This window comes from Apium graveolens, chromosome 4, assembly GCF_009905375.1.
Source record: "Apium graveolens cultivar Ventura chromosome 4, ASM990537v1, whole genome shotgun sequence".
Lineage (NCBI taxonomy): Eukaryota > Viridiplantae > Streptophyta > Magnoliopsida > Apiales > Apiaceae > Apium > Apium graveolens.
Window position 1 is genome coordinate 4,171,603 of NC_133650.1, and position 19,133 is coordinate 4,190,735.

Genomic DNA, 19,133 nt, shown 5'->3' on the forward strand with positions numbered 1-19,133 from the left:
ATAATTTTGTATTTTGGACTTTTTTCAATATTTTTAACCAATTAAACTCACCAGAATTTTGATTAATCGATACCTTAAAATATTTAAGAAACGAAAAACTTGACTACCGTAATACTCGAAGTTATTATTGCACCTTACTTTACAAAAACAAAATTGCAGTTTTTTTCATAATCAAGTAATTCATTAATTAAAAACTATACGGTATACAAAAATAATTAAAATTGAACACATATGTATCAAGCTAAATTAAATTAAAGTCATCTTCATCAAAACTACAGTTAGATACATTCACGAAATTATATTTAATAATTTAAATTTCAATAGATTACATAAACTTTACCGTTACTCGAAAGTTAAAACAAAAAAGACGTATAATACAAAAATGGATTAATTTGGAAATAACTTTTCAAATATTTGTAAGAGAAGCTCATAAAAAATTAGATTAATCAAATGCCCAAGTTTATCCTCTATCGTTCCAGGTCCTAGTTCGATCCTCGGAAAATTTCCGAGAAAAGATACTCATTTGTAAGGTCACGAGCTGTATTTGTCAAACAAAAGAAACCGCTACTACTTTTAACATTTGAAATATCAAGAGTTAGCTCCAAGCTAGTAAGCCAAATATACACAACATTTAGAATGTACGTTGATACAAAAGCTTTCATGTTTTAGATTTGCAAAGTGCTGAAGCTACTGAGTTGTATGCTTTATCTATATCCTCTTCTGTCATCTCAATTGTTTCGTCGCTGTCATAGTCGGCACTTACACCGGACGTTTCATTCCGTTTTTTGTCTGTTTTCTTGCTTTCACCAGTCTTCAGCTTTTTCTTACTAGTAAATGAATCATTCAACGTTTCGAGTTCCTTGTCATAAATTTCTTTGCAGGCCAGTGCTTGCTTGAGTAGATGTTTTTTGGGAAGTGAATCTGGCTCATCTTGAGAACGTTCAAGCTTAGCCAGCTCCTCCACCACTTGGGGAACAAAGTTCCACTGCTCAGATATATGTTTAATTTCCTAGAAGAACGCAAATAAGTTGTTAGTTGAATATCATCTCTCGATTAGACAACTATACCCAAACTCTTCTTTAAAATTTTATGAAGAAGATAGCAAAGATGCCCAGGACAATAACAGTTCAAGATAGACAGTTGAGTTTTAAGGTCGCTCCGATGAGAATATATTCTCGGGTTGCAGCTGATATGATAAATATAATTCAAGATTAATGAATTCATACCTTTCATTCAGTATTTCACTCGGATCAATCTTTGGATGTGGAAAAGGAGTAATTAAAAACCTGTGTAAATGATTCATACCTGATCTTGCTTAAGAGAATCTATAGCGTCTTGTAAACAAGTCAAAATCCCTTCAGCAGCAATCTTCTTAATATCGCTTGGATCTGGCTGTTAAAAGCACACAAGAAAATTATTTGTAATTAAATGGTAAAACTACAGAAGATATGATTACTAGATATATGATCTGGCAAAATTTAAAGGCTCGGAATAGTATAACTACATAAGATATAACAACCAGATATATAATTTGGCAAATTTAGAGTTCCGGGCTAATCATCACATCAATGTTTTTTCTGTTTAACAGGTTCCTTTGAAGTGCAAATCTATATACCTAGTACACGATACACATCATTACATATTAGACTTGTTTTGGTTTCTCCCTCTAGTCAAAATTAATAAATAAAAATTACCAGTCTATGTTTTTTCAGGTAAAGGTGAGACCCCAACCCATGCAATGCAGAATTTAGTACTGATTTAGGCCATTCGCTATAATTAATAAAACTTATCGGGAAAAAAACTTACAAGGTACATGATACAGTTCAGAAGTATGTGAATTACAGTAAACCCGTTATCTACACAGTCATAAGATAGAGGAATTTATCAAGCTAACCTTTTGCAATTGGAATACAGAATTACAAAACAACAGTAAAGACTTCATGGTGCTAGCGCACAACATGAGTAGCAGTGCAAACATTACTGACAAGATTGTTAGCGCAAGATTGGAAAGTAACAAGAACAGTGTAGTTTACCTTTTCATCTTGACTCTCCAACCAGGATATGGTTTTGCGAAAATCATCTGCAGCCCATTTCTTCACTTTAGAAGGTACAAAATACTCTTGCTCACTAACAGAAGCTACACCATGCTACAGAGTGAGTGAGGAGACATAAGCAATGTATGAACATAATGTGTTTAACATGACTAACATACATGTTGAACCCCATAAACACTTCAGGAAGAATAATGCACATGAAAACATTTAGACTCTCAAAAAAACCTTTAGTGAAGCTTCAGGATTCGGCTTCGAGTATGCAGCCTTTTCGATTTGCTTCTGAGATTTCTTAGATGTTGATGGTTCTTGATCTGCACAAAGAACATGTCATCTAACATCCAAAACTAGAATTGCTAGAAATTTATAACTCATACAGCTTTACATTACAAGAAAGAAAGTGTATATAACTTTGTTCATATTTAAAGCTATATTTTAATACAAGTCATAAATATATTTTAATGTTGTGGCATTTGTTATCACACAAAGTTATAGTGTAAGTCTTACTAGTATTCTCCCCGTCACACAAAGCTAAAGTTTCTGACAGAGACGCTGAAGAGTGAAGACTAGTAATGCGATAGTTGGGCCTACCATGGACAGGAGTTTATGGCAAATATCTAGAAGTGTTGGGCTTTTAGTCAATTGACCTGAAGAGTTTTAGCTCACAAGAAGAATATGCCAAAGCAGTTGATACTAGGGAATTATAGCAGGGTTTATGAAATCTTAAGCTCCTTTTTTGTGCCAAGCACTGCATGAGCTCTGTTGTAGCAGGACCGCCATATAGAGTAGGGGGACAGGGATTCGAAAGTAATCACATCCCAGATAAGATGTAAGACCTGAATTTCAATTGATACGGTAGTCTGTGTATTTTAATGAAGCATGCTTATAGAATTTTGTACCATGACCTAATGAATATGATTTCGGATCCTGTTTCATCAGGCTTTTCCTAAGGGTTCATTAACAATTGCCGATGTGGGCAAGACACTAATGAAAGTAACTGAATCTGGAACCTTTAAGAATTAGAGGAAAAATGGTCGGAGAAAAGAGATGTGTTGAAGCGTATTCGCAAAAAGATGATGAAGTTAATCTAGGCCTTAACAGTTTTTGAATACCTTCTGAATTTACAGGAGGCACATCGACATGTGCTCTAGTAATCTATCTCTACGTGGACAACTAAAACAGCTAAAACGTCACCAGTACAAGAAAGTGGCGTCCTGACTGCATTTGCAAAATATTAGAGGCATCAAAGAAGAAGATTCTCCAGAAATATAAGTGATGTAGAAACTCAAATCTTCCTGTTGCACAGAAAACGACACAAATGCAATCCTTGGTTCAAGTTCAGGAACATAATTTTAATCTATAATCTTACCAATCCCACTTCCGGAGCATTGAGTAATTAGTATTACAATTTGAGTGACCACCACCAACACAGAAGAGTCGAACACAGACGACTCAACTTAGTCACGAACTCCAGTAATGCACGCACAAATTAATATTACTAATAAATTGGTCATTCGCATAGTACTTGTTCATTTTATTCTAATACACTATCGATATGTAAAAGGAAGGGTATTATGTGGCATAAATTACCCTGTGATAGAAAAATCTAATAAGTAACTAACTACTTTATAGCACCCATATAGTCACAGCACAAACTTTACAACTAATTATGACAGAAATGCACAAAGATACAGACCTTGGGTGGTTTTAGAAGCTACACTTTGTTTCCTCCATGGTTTACCAGCATGCATAAGGTAAGTGTCAATATCAACAAGTTTCCTCTTGTTGTAACATTCTGATATCCATTCCTACGACAAAAAGTTACAGATTATCTACACTATCATCAACATAAACTAAATCTTCCTTCAGGGACTAATAATATACATAAAGGACTTAAAATGCTTGCCTGTGATTTCAATATTATAACACAATTATAAACCTCCTAGATATAATTAGTATCCCTAAAAGTGCTTGTAGATTATTTCTCTCCTTCGAGTGACATGCACTTGCTATAAATGAAATTATCCCAATGAATGCTCAATAAAAAAAATTGGACATATCAGCAAGAAAGGATCAAGGAATAAACACAACAATGAATGTTTTTTTAAAAGTGACAAACCTTTGAAACAATAGTTCCACAATCCGACTCAACTTGTCGAAACTTTGGCGTGTTAGGAAATGCACACACTAACAATGTGCATTTCGAATTCCAGTCAGCCTGAAACTCTGCGCCCATTTCCATAGCGCGAGACCTCAATACACCACGCTCAGGGTTAATAAACCCTGACAGCACAAAAACTACCCCTTCCTGCACACATAATCTCACTTAATTATTCCTAAAAACATAAAAAATGACTTATACCACTTACAAAACTAAAAAAACAAAGGAATTAATCTGTATGCTAATTTTACGATACCAGTAGCTTCGAAAAGTTATCATTCTCCTTCGAACCGCCCTCACCACCCCCTCTACCTTGTTTCTGATTTTCGCCTTCATCATTTTTCTGATTTTGCCTCGAACTCATCCACGACGGAAGATTCCTCTTTTTTCCAGGACTTGCACTTGGATCAGACATTCTATCAAACACAATCAAATCATACACATTCAAACATACTTACAACAATACAACAAATCAAATATGAAATAGATACAAACTTTAACAATACAACTCAAACCCCACAACAAAGATACAATCTTTCTATCATACACATTCAAATTACATACATAAACATACTTACAACAGCACAACAAATCAAATATGAAATAAAGATACAAACTTTAACAATACAACTCAAACCCCACAAAAAAAGATACAATCTTTTTATCATACACATTCAAATTACATACATAATTATACTTAAAACAGCACAACAAATCAAATATGAAATAAAGATACAAACTTTAACAATACAAATCAAACCCCACAAAAAAGATACAATCTTTTTATCAGACACATTCAAATTACATACATAAACATACTTAAAACAGCACAAAAAATCAAATATGAAATAAAGATACAAACTTTAACAATATAACTGAAACCCCACAACAAAGATATAATCTTATCAGAAAACACATCTTACAATCAAGATTATACAAAAAATGCATAGCAAAAATCAAGATTTTTACAATAATTAGGGTTTTAGTTAACCTGTTAATGTAATTAAATTAACCCCACAACAAAAATATAATCTTTCTCAAAAATTATACAAAAATCAAGATGTTTAGAAGAACTAGGGGTTTAGTAACCTGATTAATGTCTTTGATGAGGTGTTAAGATCTTGCCAAAATGGTGTGTTCAACAAATCAAATATAACTTTAAATAAAATTTATTTCAAAAAAATAACTTTAAATAAAATTGTCCTCGTGAGTTAGTGACGATGATTAAGAATTCTTTTCCTGAGTAATTTACCAAACAGATTATTGATGTTGCTATTTTAATAAAAACTAGCTTTGTAACCACGGACATTTTCTAAAATCACATGTTAATTAAGAATTTACATATTATATAAATGAAATATAAATTATGTCGTATGATGCAATTTTTTCTATTTTATATCGGATAATTAATATATGATATTCGTAAAAATTGTATTTGTTTTATATTTTGAATATTATTGCTGAATTATCGTCATTGAGCACTTGAAAAGATCAAGTTGACTAATTGCTTTATAACTCGTGTAATACACGGACATTCTCTACATTGGGCGTTTTTAATTGCAGTTGTTGACAGTATATTCGTGTTGTTTCTAGGTGAATTGATGAAATTAACCTATTTATATGAGTAGTTTTTGACTTTCTGGGGTGTAGTTATATCGATGCAAAACAAGTTTTTCGACATATAATATTAAGGTGAAACAATAGAGAAATGTAGTGGTGTTCTATGCCCGAAATATGAATAAATAATTTTTTAAATACCTAATGTATTTGAATGTTAAAAGTGCGATAAATGAGGTACGTGATTGTGGATCTTGACCGAAAGTATGTATTGTTAGATTAATGATTCCATCAACTCGAAGTATATGTAATATTAATTATCCTCGAGTTTTTTCAACCATTTTTCTTATATGCATGAAAGTTCAATATTTGTTATGTATTAATACGGTTAAAAAATTATGCATTATATCGTCTATATCTTTAAAATTTCAATCTAATCATTGTTTATGTAGAATAAAGGCCTGAAATCTCACACATTTCGGGTAAATGGCCCAAAACCACATTGCCCGGTCCAAATGGCCCTTTCTCTCACTTGTAAATGTCAAAAATCATTGCGTTTTCATAACTTTACTAAATTAACCCTGAACACACTCTATACTTCTTCTTCACATCATAGCAAAAAAGAGGGAAAAAAGAAACACAGCTGACAATTTCGATTTGGGCGCAAATCTCAATTAGGGTCCTTCAAATTTCAGTTGCACGGTTATGGAATATCTTGTATGTCTATTTAATCCTTGAATATATCTATATACATCCATTTCTTCTTCATTTTATGTGTTCATTTGTATTATCTTTGCGTATTTAATATTTTTGTATTTAAATGTTTGATATTATTATTGTGCTTTTGTGGTGATTGTCAACTTATCTTGGTCGTAAATCTCAACTAATCTGCATAACACTTCATACTTACTAGAGTTGAATTTAGAAAGTAGAAAGTCATTTTGTTATATATTGTAAATGTAGATATATTGTAAACCCAATGAAGTTTGTGAAGAAAACCAAGAACCGGGAGTATGTGATATGGTAGTGATCTTGCAAAAGTGAGTAAAATACAGGAAAGTGGCTGAACATAAAATACAAACGGTGAATCTGATATGTACTAGTCTCTCGTATGTGGTGTGTAAATTAAGTTATATCTGATTTTGAATGTATATTTTGATATCTGATTTGTAGTTTTTATAAATTAAGTGATTAATTTGTGATAAACATTAGTTGAGATTAATGTTTGAAGTTTAGTAACAAGATATCAATTATTATTTGAGATGTAGTCAGAATTGAACATAAATTTATTATTGTAGACGATTACAATGTTCATTACCAGAAATAACATTTTAGAAGAATGTTTAATGTATGTGATTGTGTCATTAAATAATTTGTGTCATAACATAATTTTGCGTTTAGACGAATACATATATATGACTGTGTTTTTAAACATGTTGTGTTATGACATAATTTAGAAGAATGTGTACTGTTGTTTTAATTTTTATTGTTTACTTCTTGTATAACATTTAATTATTGGTTATGAATTTAATCTATATGGGCATGTCATTTATTTAGGATATGAATCCAGGACCTCGAGATTCTAGTCTGTTACATTTGCAGTCTGAGCACGGATCTACCGAGGTATGGAGATTAGGTGGTGGAGATGCGCAAAGATGCCATCGTCGTAAAGCAAATAAGTCTTGACTTCCTGAATTACACCATAAAATGCTTCCGTTGTTAGAATTAACTGGGTTTTATGGTATTGCAAGGATTTCTTCTCTCCAGCTTGATTGGGGTCTAATTTCAGCTCTCGTAGAAAGATGGAGGCCAGAAACGCATACTTTTCATCTGCCGGTTGGAGAGTGTTCTATCACACTTCAGGATGTTGGGGTGCTTACTGGATTGTGTGTTGACGGGGACCCTGTAATTGGTGCTACTTTGACTGCTGATGAGAAATGGGATGTGGTTGTTGAATCAGTGTTTGGTCATCGTCCCCCAAAGAGTCGATTTAATGGAGCTAGGCTACAACTTAGTTGGTTTGAGACTTTCATTCCAAAAAAATTGGATGATAATGCCACTAATGAAGATCTGTTGCAGTATACTAGGTCTTATCTGTTACAACTTATCGTTGGATCTATGTTTACAGATCATTCAGGTAGTCTAGTACATTCTATGTGGATTCCGTATCTTCGTGATATAAGTTCTTGTGGGAAGTACGCTTGGGGAGCCGCTGTTCTTGCATTTCTATATAGAGAGTTGTGCAAAAGTTGCAAATTGGATACAGATGAGGTTGTTGGCTATTTAATATTGCTGCAATCATGGGCGTGGGAGAGGTTGCCAACTATGGCTCCAATACGTACTGAAATTTCCTTAATTGATGAGGACTTTTGGCTTGGACAGCTTGCAGGCCCGCATGGAATGAGGTGAATTTTTAAAATATGTATTTATCCTTGAATATGTACTTAGTTGCTCGAGTTGGTACACATTTTTTATTATCTGGTAAGAGATAATTAAATTGTGTGTTCTAATTAATTATATTTTAGTTATGCTGCTATTGTGGTCGGCACACCCATTTTTATTGATAAACAAATTGCACTGCTAGAGCCTCTGTAATATGCTATAATATGTACAACACTTATTTCATGACTGAGTTCCAGCCCAGACTCCTGATAAATAGTCGTGCCCTTACTCTCGTAGAGGTTTCAGTATTCGGGTACATTTAAGAAGTAAAAATTATTTGAAAATATACAACCAAAACGCAGCTTCTAAATGGGAAGCAAATGGTTGCACTTTATTGCAGAACAATTTCTATATGTCTTATCAATTAAATGACTATACCACATTTACATAGAGGTATCACCAGTATCTCTTATTAGCATTGCTTACAAATGTATCTTGAAAATTCATTTTTATTACTAGTGTACTTATTCTGTTTTTTTATGTAGGTGGCTTGTTCATCATTTTTTTTCAGAGAAGAATGGGCGTACTCTTCCTGTCTACCGAGTAATTTTAGATGATATAGGTCCTTCGCATTTTATATGGCAGCCTTACAGTAAATCTGTTTTGGAGTCACTACCAGCATACTGCTTGAGGGGACAGGAAATCTGGCAGTATTGTGGCCCGCTAATTTGTATCTTTATCGTTGAGCCTCATCAACCCAACCGAGTTTTGAAACAATTCGGGATGTTTCAGCGGATCCCGGATCAGCCTGAAGATACGAGTGACCTTCACAAGTTGACTTTGCAAGGAAAAATTTCTGTTAATTGGGTACAGAAGCATCAATCATCTATAAATATTTGGAATTCACGATTGACACATCTTTGCGAATCAAATATGATCGTTGGTGCAAGTGAAGTTGCTGAATATGATGATTGGTATAAGCAGAGGACGCGGAGATTTCATTCTCGGAGGGGTGCCCTTCATGTATATGTTGTAAGTATTCACATAAATATCACTACTTTATTGTGTGTTTAATGATTAATCAGTATTATTTGCTCTAGTTGACCTGTCACCATTTATTTTGCAACCATGCAATGATTATACTGTTAGAATTTAGGATAATATGTTCATTATTTTCCTAACTTATTGCTGCAATTGTTAATAATGTAGTTGTTTCTGATCTTATAGAAACAGAGTGTATATTTTTAGAGTTGCTTTTTTCTGTTTCTTTTTTATTAATGGCTGATTAAGCGAGATTAAATTATTTAATATTCCTCCTATCTTTAAATTTAGGGAGAGTTATTTAAATCGATTGCAAGACGTTCGGAGAATTTACTACCAGAGGTTAGTGAATTAGCTTATCTCGGATGGCATGTTGTTCAACAACGTTATGTTCATGGATTTTTTGAGGCACTCCCTGTGGAAGAACGTCGTAATCAAGAAAAAGATGCGAGGAAGGTTGCTGGTTGACGTGCTAAACGTGGAGGACATGGAGGAGGTCGGGGAGGGGCTCGTTGTGTGAGACGTCGAGTGGATGGTGACGTGTGTGTGGAAGCAATTGTGTCTACAGCTCTAGGTGAAGATGATCATGATTTTGGTGCTGCCGCAGATGACAATGGATCGTCTTTTGAGCAGCCAAGTAATTTTCAGCAGCCATCTGAAGTTAATGAACCGCCAATTGATCATATGCATTTGACAGAGGATCTTGCTGCTATTCAGCAACCTTTTGTTAATATGGATTATTGTCCGTCTTTCAGCTTAGGTTTGACCCCAGGTGACTCTTTAATTCCTACACCCAAGTCTGGTAATGAAACTTCTCAACAACCTATGGGCAATGGAATTCAGAAGTCGATGGACCCTTCTTCGTCCTTTGATATAGTTAAAAGTCCTATTCAGCAGCCACCTGAAGTCAATAACGATGCTAATGTAGTTGATAGTGAGCATAATGAACATTCATTTGATGATGTCAATGAAGCTTTTCAGCAGACTATGGCCAATTCTATTCAGCAGTTGGCAGATTATTGTTCGTCTTTCAACTTAGGTTTAACTCTAGGTGCCTCCTTAATGCCCACACCTGAGCCTGTTAATGAAGTTTTGGAGCAGACTATGGACAATAGTGATGGTATTCTAATTCAGAATGAGCCTAATGATCATCCCCTTGATGATGTTATTCATCCACCAGTGGATCCTATTCAGCTTTCAAGAGATCCGATCGCTGTTCAACCACCTGTATGTAATACAGATTATTGTCCGTCTTTTGATTTACATGTAACACCTAGCAATGATGGTGGTGCAAGGGATAAATCTTCTCAATCTACCATGTCACCAGAAGTTAGTGTTGCCCAGTCATCTACTGTCATCAACCCAACTATTGCTCGTCCTGAAAAAGAATTGCAAGTTTATGAGCTACGTCGGTCGAAGAGGGTTAAAAAAAGTACCAAATGTGGTATCGATGGTGTTAAATGTGCAAATCGCAAGTAATCAAGTAAGTTCTTAGTTCTGCGACTTTCTCCCATCCTAGTCTAGTTTGTACTACTTAACAATTTAATGCAACTTGATATCGCTTAGGTTCACATTGGATGATAATAGCCGATACAAAGCTTGAATCTCTAGACTAATTTCATAATATATTATTGATGTTTTTTGTTGCTTTGCAGTTGTACAACACAATTGACATACTGACATCTACTGGCCTTGATTCAGAATGCTGCAATTACCACTGTTTCTCAGTCACCTTAATGGCAATATGTTAGTTGGATATTAGAAGACTTGTAAACATTTATTATCTTTTGTTAAACAAGATTAATATTTTTTGTTACCACTGTTTAAACAATTATTCCATCTTTTTGTTAACTAAGTGATGTGGGCATTGCAGATTATTGTATTTGAATTTATTTAATGTTCATTTAGATTAAGTAATTTTGAATATGAAATGTTTTGTTGTTTAGGTAAATTTATTTTCTGCTTGTATTCTTAAAAAGAAATCAGTGACAGCTATTTTGTACTGTTGTGTCAGGAGATAAACAAAAAATGCCTAATTTTGATGCGTTTTAGCATGTAACACAAATTGAACTTCCGTGGCACATATAGTGCAACACAATATTGTCTTGCATTTACCTTGTAACTACATTAAAATATGTGTTTAACAGTTTCCTGGTTTACAAGTTTTTTCAACCAACAACCAATTTCACATTCACATAAAAACACATATGTTAGTACAGGTTAAACTAAACATGTGACATGTACAGAAAACATAAATTTAGAAATTGGTCAGAGACTTGTATAAATAAAACAGTTAACATAGAATATAGCAAATATAGATTGATAAGAAATTTGAACCTCAAATTGGAGTTTAAATCCTCAAATTATAATATCAAATTTAATTATCTTAAGAATTGATAAGAAATGTATCTCAACAAAGTCTAGATATGTGGAAATTACAAAGTCTTAATGGTTGACAATAAATCTAAATTTAACTAGATTTTCAAGGAGTCGAGTTGCTTTTCTTCCCACGAGGTTCTTGAAAATTCATTTCATTTTTAAACCTTGTTGATTTCCTTCTCCCCTTCTTCTTTTGTACACCCTCGTCATGAATGACTTTTGGGAAATTTAGTTGTGTAGGCCAACGGGGATCTCCTTTGTTAGGAATTGGTTCGAACACACCGTTATAAATCTTTGAGATATTTTCTAACTTGTAGCAATCATCAACAAGTTTATCATGTGTCATTTTGACATGTGCGCAACAAGCAATGACATGAGAGCAAGGGATATGATAATTTTGCCACTTTCCACATGTACAAGTTTGCTCATGTATGCGAATGGTATGGTTGTTTCCTCCTTTTAGTCCATCCCTTTTTGTAGTTACTTGAAATAACCATGTGTCCCGATCAAACAACTTTACATGATGTCCACTCGCTCGTGATATTGCCCGTATCAATTTCATATTTGCAACCTTGGTAAAAATTTGACCATTAAGAGTTTGTGTTGCTATCTCCACACGTCTCGCATCAAAGTAGTCAACTAATTTTTCAAACAATGCCCTAACCAAAGAAGTGATGGGAAGGTTTTGTGCTTCAATTATTGCATTATTCCAACTTTCGGCATGATTTGTTGTCATGATGCCAAACCTTTTACCCCCATCATGTGCTAATGACCACTTTTTTAAAGGCTTATCTTCAAACCATTCCGTCGTCATTGGCTCCGCAGCCACCAATTGCTCCTATAACAAAAGAAACTTTTTAGGTTGAACTTGAGAAGCCAATTCAACCAAATTTTTCTTCAATCCTTTTTTCTTGTGTGCATTACAAAAGTTTGAAGCGAGGTGCCTGATACAAAATCGATGGTGATCATGTGGCTCACACCAACCACTCTTCTTCATAGCTGCCATAATCCTGGCGTGTCTGTCAGAGATGACACAAATCCCGTGCCTCTTACCTGCCACAAACCTTCTCAACCTATCCATAAACCACCCCCAGCTGGACATATTCTCGGCTTCGACGATAGCAAACGCAAGTGGAAGAAGATGACTAAATCCATCTACAGATGTGGCACTCAAGAGTACGCCAGGATATGGTCCATAAAGATGAGTCCAATCAATCAATATGACTGGAATGCAGTGCTCAAATCCATCAATGCATGGCTTCAAAGCCCAAAACAATCTCTTGAAAGTCATTACATGTTACATAAAACTCAATTTTTATTATTGTTCCATAATTAAATACTTTTTAATAGTTTAGGGTTCACTAATTCCATAATTGAGTTTTAGAAACTTTTATACGATTATGGAGTATTGCACAAATGGTTAGGGTTTAGGGTGTAGGGTTTAGGGCCTTTAGGCCCTAAACCTTATACTCTAAACCCTAATGTGTTCTAGGTTTTAGGGCCAATACTTTTTAATAGCTTAGGGTTCACCAATCTATAATTGGGTTTTAGAAACTTTTATACGATTATGGAGTAATATTGCACAAATGGTTAGGGTTTAGGGCCCTAAACCCTATACCCTAAACCCTAATGTGTTCTAGGTTTTAGGGTCGGTAGGCCCTAAAACCTGGAACCAATCTCTAATCAAATTTAATATTACTCCATAATTTAATACTTTTTAATAGCTTAGGGTTCACCAATCCATAATTGGGTTTTAGAAACTTTTATACGATTATGGAGTATTGCACAAATGGTTAGGGTTTAGGGTATAGGGTTTAGGGCCTTTAGGCCCTAAACCCTATACTCTAAACCCTAATGTGTCCGGCCCTAAAACCTAGGAACCAATCTCTAATCAAATTTAATATTACTCCATAATTTAATACTTTTTAATAGACATTAGCCTACAACAAAGCAATATATAAATTGAAGAAAAGTACCTCTCGCATCTCGTCTTTTTTGAAGAGCCAATCAACTTTTGTACCATTGTTGAAACATTGTAGCATTTCCATTAAATATGGAAGGCCACTATATGACCCTTCCCAAGAACCATGCACATCTTCCATGACTATTTTTTTTGCATTTCTTATTTTCTTCCTATTTGGATGATACCCAAACAAGTTTTCGGCCGTAGCTAGAAGCACTTTCTCCTTGATGTTTGGATCGGCTATTATTTGTGCCCTAATTGCTTCGGCAATGTCCGAAGATTTTAAATTGGAATGGTCTTGTGTAATAGATGGGTTCATACATGTGTGTGGACCCAAACTCTCCATTATTTCAAAATGATCATGCACACTTCGTTTCCTTGCTTTTAACTTCCAATTACAACCATTTTCCTCCATTTTGCAACAAACATACCAATTTAAGGAATCCGATCTTGTTGTTTTAATTTCTTGATGATTTCAGATATGAATATCTTTTACCACACGCATCAACTCATCTTTCGAACGAAATAGCATTCCTTTCCTCAATTCCATAGGTGACGACGCATTATTACTACTTTTAAGAATAGAGTTTTCAAGTGAGGCTATTGTTTTTGAACTACTAGAAATAAACGACGAATTTTCACTTGATCCCAAGCTCTGTACCTCCAAACGCCTACTAAAACTTGATTCTCCCACTCTTTCAACTAAATCTTTTTCAAAATCATGACGTGTACTTGTATTCAAATTAGTTTCCGTACCAATTGAAAACTTTTCCACATAAAGTTCCACGAACAAAGGAGTCCCCTTTGAAACCACTACACCAAACATCAACTCTACATCATCATCATCTTCAATAGGTACAATGCCAAACTTCAAATCATCCGGACTTTTACATCTATATTTTAACTTCAAGCCATATTTGTCTCTATCACTTTTAAATTTTGAGAACAAAATATCACACAAATCATCAAATTTCATACTAGTATTAAGTTTGACATGTTTTGCAACCGGTTTATCATAAATAAATCCATCTAACTGAGTTTTTAAGATATTACCATCAATGTAGATCCATCCAAGTACGGAATTTGTTGAATCTGATGCCATGATAAAACCCTAGTGCGAGATTAATACGAACCGATTTGATTATGGATGAGGTTGGTAGATATATGTATCACATTATAGAATTTTGGGTGTATAAAATTTTTTTGCAGAGAGTTGAAGCAAAAGCAAAATGAATTTCTTTTCAAAGACTTACAGTAGCGAGCCCCTGTAAGTAAATAACACAGAAACGTAATGTAAATATGCGTTAGTCGCTTAACGCATTCTTTGTTTGGGTTTCGTTTCAGAGTAAGCCCATCAACGCAAACCCTGTTCACGTTTTTCTAGTTCAGCTGATATTAAAAAAAAATGTGCAACGTGATTTTAAATTGCGTTTTCCCAAAAACGAATAATGAATTTGCGTTTCGTCTTTGAAAAAAACACTTTTATTTATTTATTTAGTACAACGTAAACTAAATTTGCGTTTTCTTTTTTGTAGTTGTATAAACTATTTACATTAAATTTAGCAGTGCAACGTAAATTACAATTACGTTTCTCTCTTAACGAATTTTTAAATTGCGTTTACAGTAAAATTATAAATTGTTTTCATAATTTGCAACAGTATTATAAATTCGTTTCAATGTTAACGCAACAAAATATTGCGTTTGTCATCAGAGTTCCGAAACACAATTTTTTTTTTTGCGTTTTCAAGTGGTACAAAAGGCCATCTTCTCGCGCCGGTGAGATTTAGGGACATTGTTTCAATTATTGTGGTAACGAGGGCCAACACCCTTTATGTATGATTTTAACCATTTTATGAAAATTATGCTTTTTTATAATAGTTCCCTCATTGTTAGAATAAAAAATAATTTCTATTATTTGTGCTTCGATCTCCGTACACTAATATTATTTTTCTCATTAAAAATGTATTTAATTTATTCATATGGTTATAAATTGTTATTATTAAATAATCAAGTAGTAATAAATATACGTAATAATGAGACATAATATTTATACATGCATATTAAGTTAGAGATAATTAATGCATGCATAATAAATTAAAATAATTATTAACATACAATTATGAGGGGCAATTAAGTAATTTTAACATGATTAAATTGTCTCATCCAACCCCTATTTGCTATATTATATATAATAGATTGTAAAAATAGGATGTAATTAGAAGTAGTAAAATGTTTTTCTTACCGGAAATAATTCAAATTAGATTTTTTTTGACGAAATGTTTCATTACTCCAAATGATGTTGAATACAATTTCTAACATTAACTTGAATATAACTTCGATCAAAAATACGATCAATTCAAATTAGTTTTGATTTCATTGCTTTAAGTATAGCTAAAATAAAGTCTATTAGGATCGAAACTTGCAATCTATCTATGTACTATCTATATTATATGTATATACTATATTATAATAATCGGAATTGAGTATAATTTGGTATAATTTTTTTTGGTTTGTTTGTTTATCCTCGTTTATTTATATAGACCACCAAAACTCATAAATTCGAACTCCACCAACAGTATATATTTATATTATTATTTATACAATATCCAAGATTCAGATTCGAATCTCACCAATAACAAATATTTATATTATTATTTATAAATATACTAATAAAATAATGATCCGAAAAAAATATATTATAAATTTAAATAATATAAATATTAATTAAGACTCATCCATCACACAGGTTATAAAGTTAGTACTAAATAAATCTAAGAATTATATTATATACACTATTTAGTTCTTAGTTTGAATTTGTTTTGAAGTAAAATATTATAACAACACGGGCCATGAACTGAAAAGTGACAAAAAGTCAAATTACACATTTATCAGCGTTGTAAGGTAACACGTAACTTCATTAAATATTAACAAAAAATACGATTATAAATATAATTATTAAATAAAATTTAAGTAATCTGATAAGTTCGTCTTATTCTTAATTTTGGCATTTAATAGAATTGTGGATGTTAAATGGTACGGAAAAATAGAATATAGCTACGAAAATATTATTTTACACGTATAAATTTTAAAACTTGGATATAGTTCGGAAGAGTAAAGTTTTTTAGGGGGATTTTGTTAAGTCCAAAAGGTATATGCAGTGGGTGCATGTATATTTTTCGTTTTGCTCTAAAATGAAGCGGATATTGAAATTATAAAAATAAATAAACAAATAAAAGAGATTTCACAGAATTATTGAGAAATTAAACCGCAATGGGTTGCTTACACCTTTGAACAATTATTCAAAGTTACAAAAAGATAAAGTCAATACAATTTAGAAGTTATCAAATTTATGACTTCTATCTATCACTCTAAAAACTTATAACTCTTATCAAATGATTAGCAATACAATCAAGTAAGTTATATATGATGAGTGTATTTATTGTGTAAGCCTTTATATGGTGAGTAAGCAAATGAGCATGACCTTTCCTTGTCAAATCAAGTTTTTTAGGTGCTGAGAATAATTTGCAAGAGTTTCGCAATATTCAACGATAGAGAGATATTTTTTCGATCTGCATCTGATTGATTATATAAACTGGTAGGTAGGTGAGAGAGAGTGGACATGTGACACAATAATAACCATGTAAATCATCTTGACAGCTTGCAAATAACAACTTGCGTCCATGTATCTTTCTTCTCACGACTTGCGCCTAGAAGGCATTCTTTTACTTGGAAATTATTTGAGTGCTATAAAATGCTTACTTGCGCATAGAAGGGACACTAAGTGTTTTTGCCTTAGATTATATGCCCATTTGCGCCATCTAACTGCCACTACATTCCACTTGCGCCTCTTTGATGTTAGATAACATTCTTGCTTAGTTTTTATATTAAGATGCATATAGAGAAGGTAACAAGGAGCTCACTTGTGCCAATAAGGTCTACATGCACTCCCAATTGCGCCTAGGAACTTCTAGGTACCATTCTGTCTTACCATTTTGTCTTAGACAAGTTACTTTCAACTTGCGGATACTAGTACATAAGGAGGTCTAATGGCGCCACTTGATGCTATGAAAGTATTTGCACATAGATTTTTCTCTAAGTGACAACCACAAGGCTCATGAGATCTTCTACTAGCGACTGCACTCACTAGATAAGGGTTTTGCCTAATAAATTATCATACAATACCCATAAACTCTCATACTGGCGCCTAGGAAGGAATAACTGCACATTTAGTTTAGTTTTTGCTCTATATTCTTCCCAGCTGCTCCTACTAGGTCAAGACCAACTCTGGTACTTAGATTTTAAGTTATAATACAATATTATTGCTTCTAATAAGCAAACAGAGTGGCCATAGTGACTCCTACAATAAGATAGTGATCATTTTGACTTAGTTTCTGTAGAGCATTGTAATTCTTAAGTTGTTCTGTCTTCAAGTCTTCTATCTGAGTCTTCATATAAACCATATAACCTGCATATCCAGATATGAACCCTCACTTAACAATCTTTCTAATTATAGTACTTAGTTTCCTTTCACGAATCGCTAACGCCTAGTGCAATAGTCTGCTTCACAGGCAACTAGTTCCGCTCCCAGCCATTCGTACTATAATCTTCTCAAATCACTGTCAAGTCTTCTACCAGATACAATCAACTTCACATAAAATTCTTTAGGTTTTCATATTAATCATAATAACTGCTTCAAATGATTTCAACCTTATTCCTCTGTTGCCTGAATATATTAATGAAATTCTTACGGATCTCTATTAACGTCTTCTTCACTGCAACTATCAAGATCATCATGTATATACCCAATAAACATTTTGTATTGATTCTAGTGGAACATAAATTATTTTCAAGTCTTTTGTTATATGTTGAGTTATCCAGACCATCATTGTTGAGTTATGCATAATCTTCAATCTTGCTCACCAGTTTTCTTTCAATTTTTTAAAGTCTGACGAAGATTATTACAAATTATAAACATCACACACACGACAAAATCTCATAACTCTATAAATTATACTACAACGTGATTTGTGTCTCGCACATGTCTACATGTTAATTTTCATATATAATAGACTAACACGAGTAAATAATTATCAAGACATTTTATTTAATGTCACGACCACCTCATTTTCACATCACCCGGCCGTCCAAAATACTCATTTAATTATATACATATGTGATATTATTCTAACATTTAAGATATATCTCTTTATGTGCACAAACCCTTATTGCACCTCACATGATCTGAAATTTTAACCAACTTCATGACTGCTTCCCAACTACGCTTGAGTATTATTATGATATTACTTCCATAACTTTGCCTATTTAAATATCTATAGTTGGACAATAAAGAGTCTGAAGTCAATATTCATAAATAATTTAGAGTTGTCAATTCCTGTCGAAAGTTACATAAGGAATAAAAAAAGCCAACAAAGTGTTGATTCAGTGGTTGAGCTTGTATACCACCTAGCGGGAGGTCTCGAGTTTGACTTTTGGCACGCGAGTGTGTGATTAATTATCAAAAAAAAATTATATACAAGTTATGAATATATTCCGATTTTTAATCAACTAAAGTCAACCCTAAACGTCGTACAATAAACAA

General features: G+C 33.2%; 2 protein-coding genes across 3 annotated transcripts; both read right to left on the reverse strand.

The window, feature by feature from the left end:
- Positions 1-543: 543 nt before the first annotated feature.
- On the reverse strand, positions 544-5,436 carry LOC141717520 (DNA-repair protein XRCC1). 2 transcript variants are annotated; one of them, XM_074519636.1, is made up of 8 exons: positions 5,302-5,436; positions 4,469-4,628; positions 4,171-4,359; positions 3,748-3,859; positions 2,280-2,365; positions 2,034-2,147; positions 1,306-1,392; positions 544-1,009 (listed from the first exon to the last, which is right to left on the reverse strand). In XM_074519636.1, the coding sequence occupies exons 2-8, from the start codon at positions 4,625-4,627 to the stop codon at positions 659-661; spliced, it is 1,098 nt and encodes a 365-aa protein (XP_074375737.1). In that variant the 5' UTR covers position 4,628; positions 5,302-5,436; the 3' UTR covers positions 544-658. The 2 variants fall into 2 exon arrangements, with proteins under 2 accessions (XP_074375737.1, XP_074375738.1); XM_074519637.1 differs by lacking the exon at positions 5,302-5,436 and having other exon boundaries at positions 4,469-4,880.
- A 6,238-nt stretch (positions 5,437-11,674) lies between these two features.
- LOC141718204 (uncharacterized) lies at positions 11,675-13,949 on the reverse strand. Its single transcript, XM_074520581.1, has 4 exons — positions 13,548-13,949; positions 12,625-12,850; positions 12,496-12,515; positions 11,675-12,409 (listed from the first exon to the last, which is right to left on the reverse strand). Exons 1-4 carry the CDS (start codon positions 13,947-13,949, stop codon positions 11,675-11,677), a joined length of 1,383 nt encoding a protein of 460 aa, XP_074376682.1.
- Positions 13,950-19,133: the final 5,184 nt, after the last annotated feature.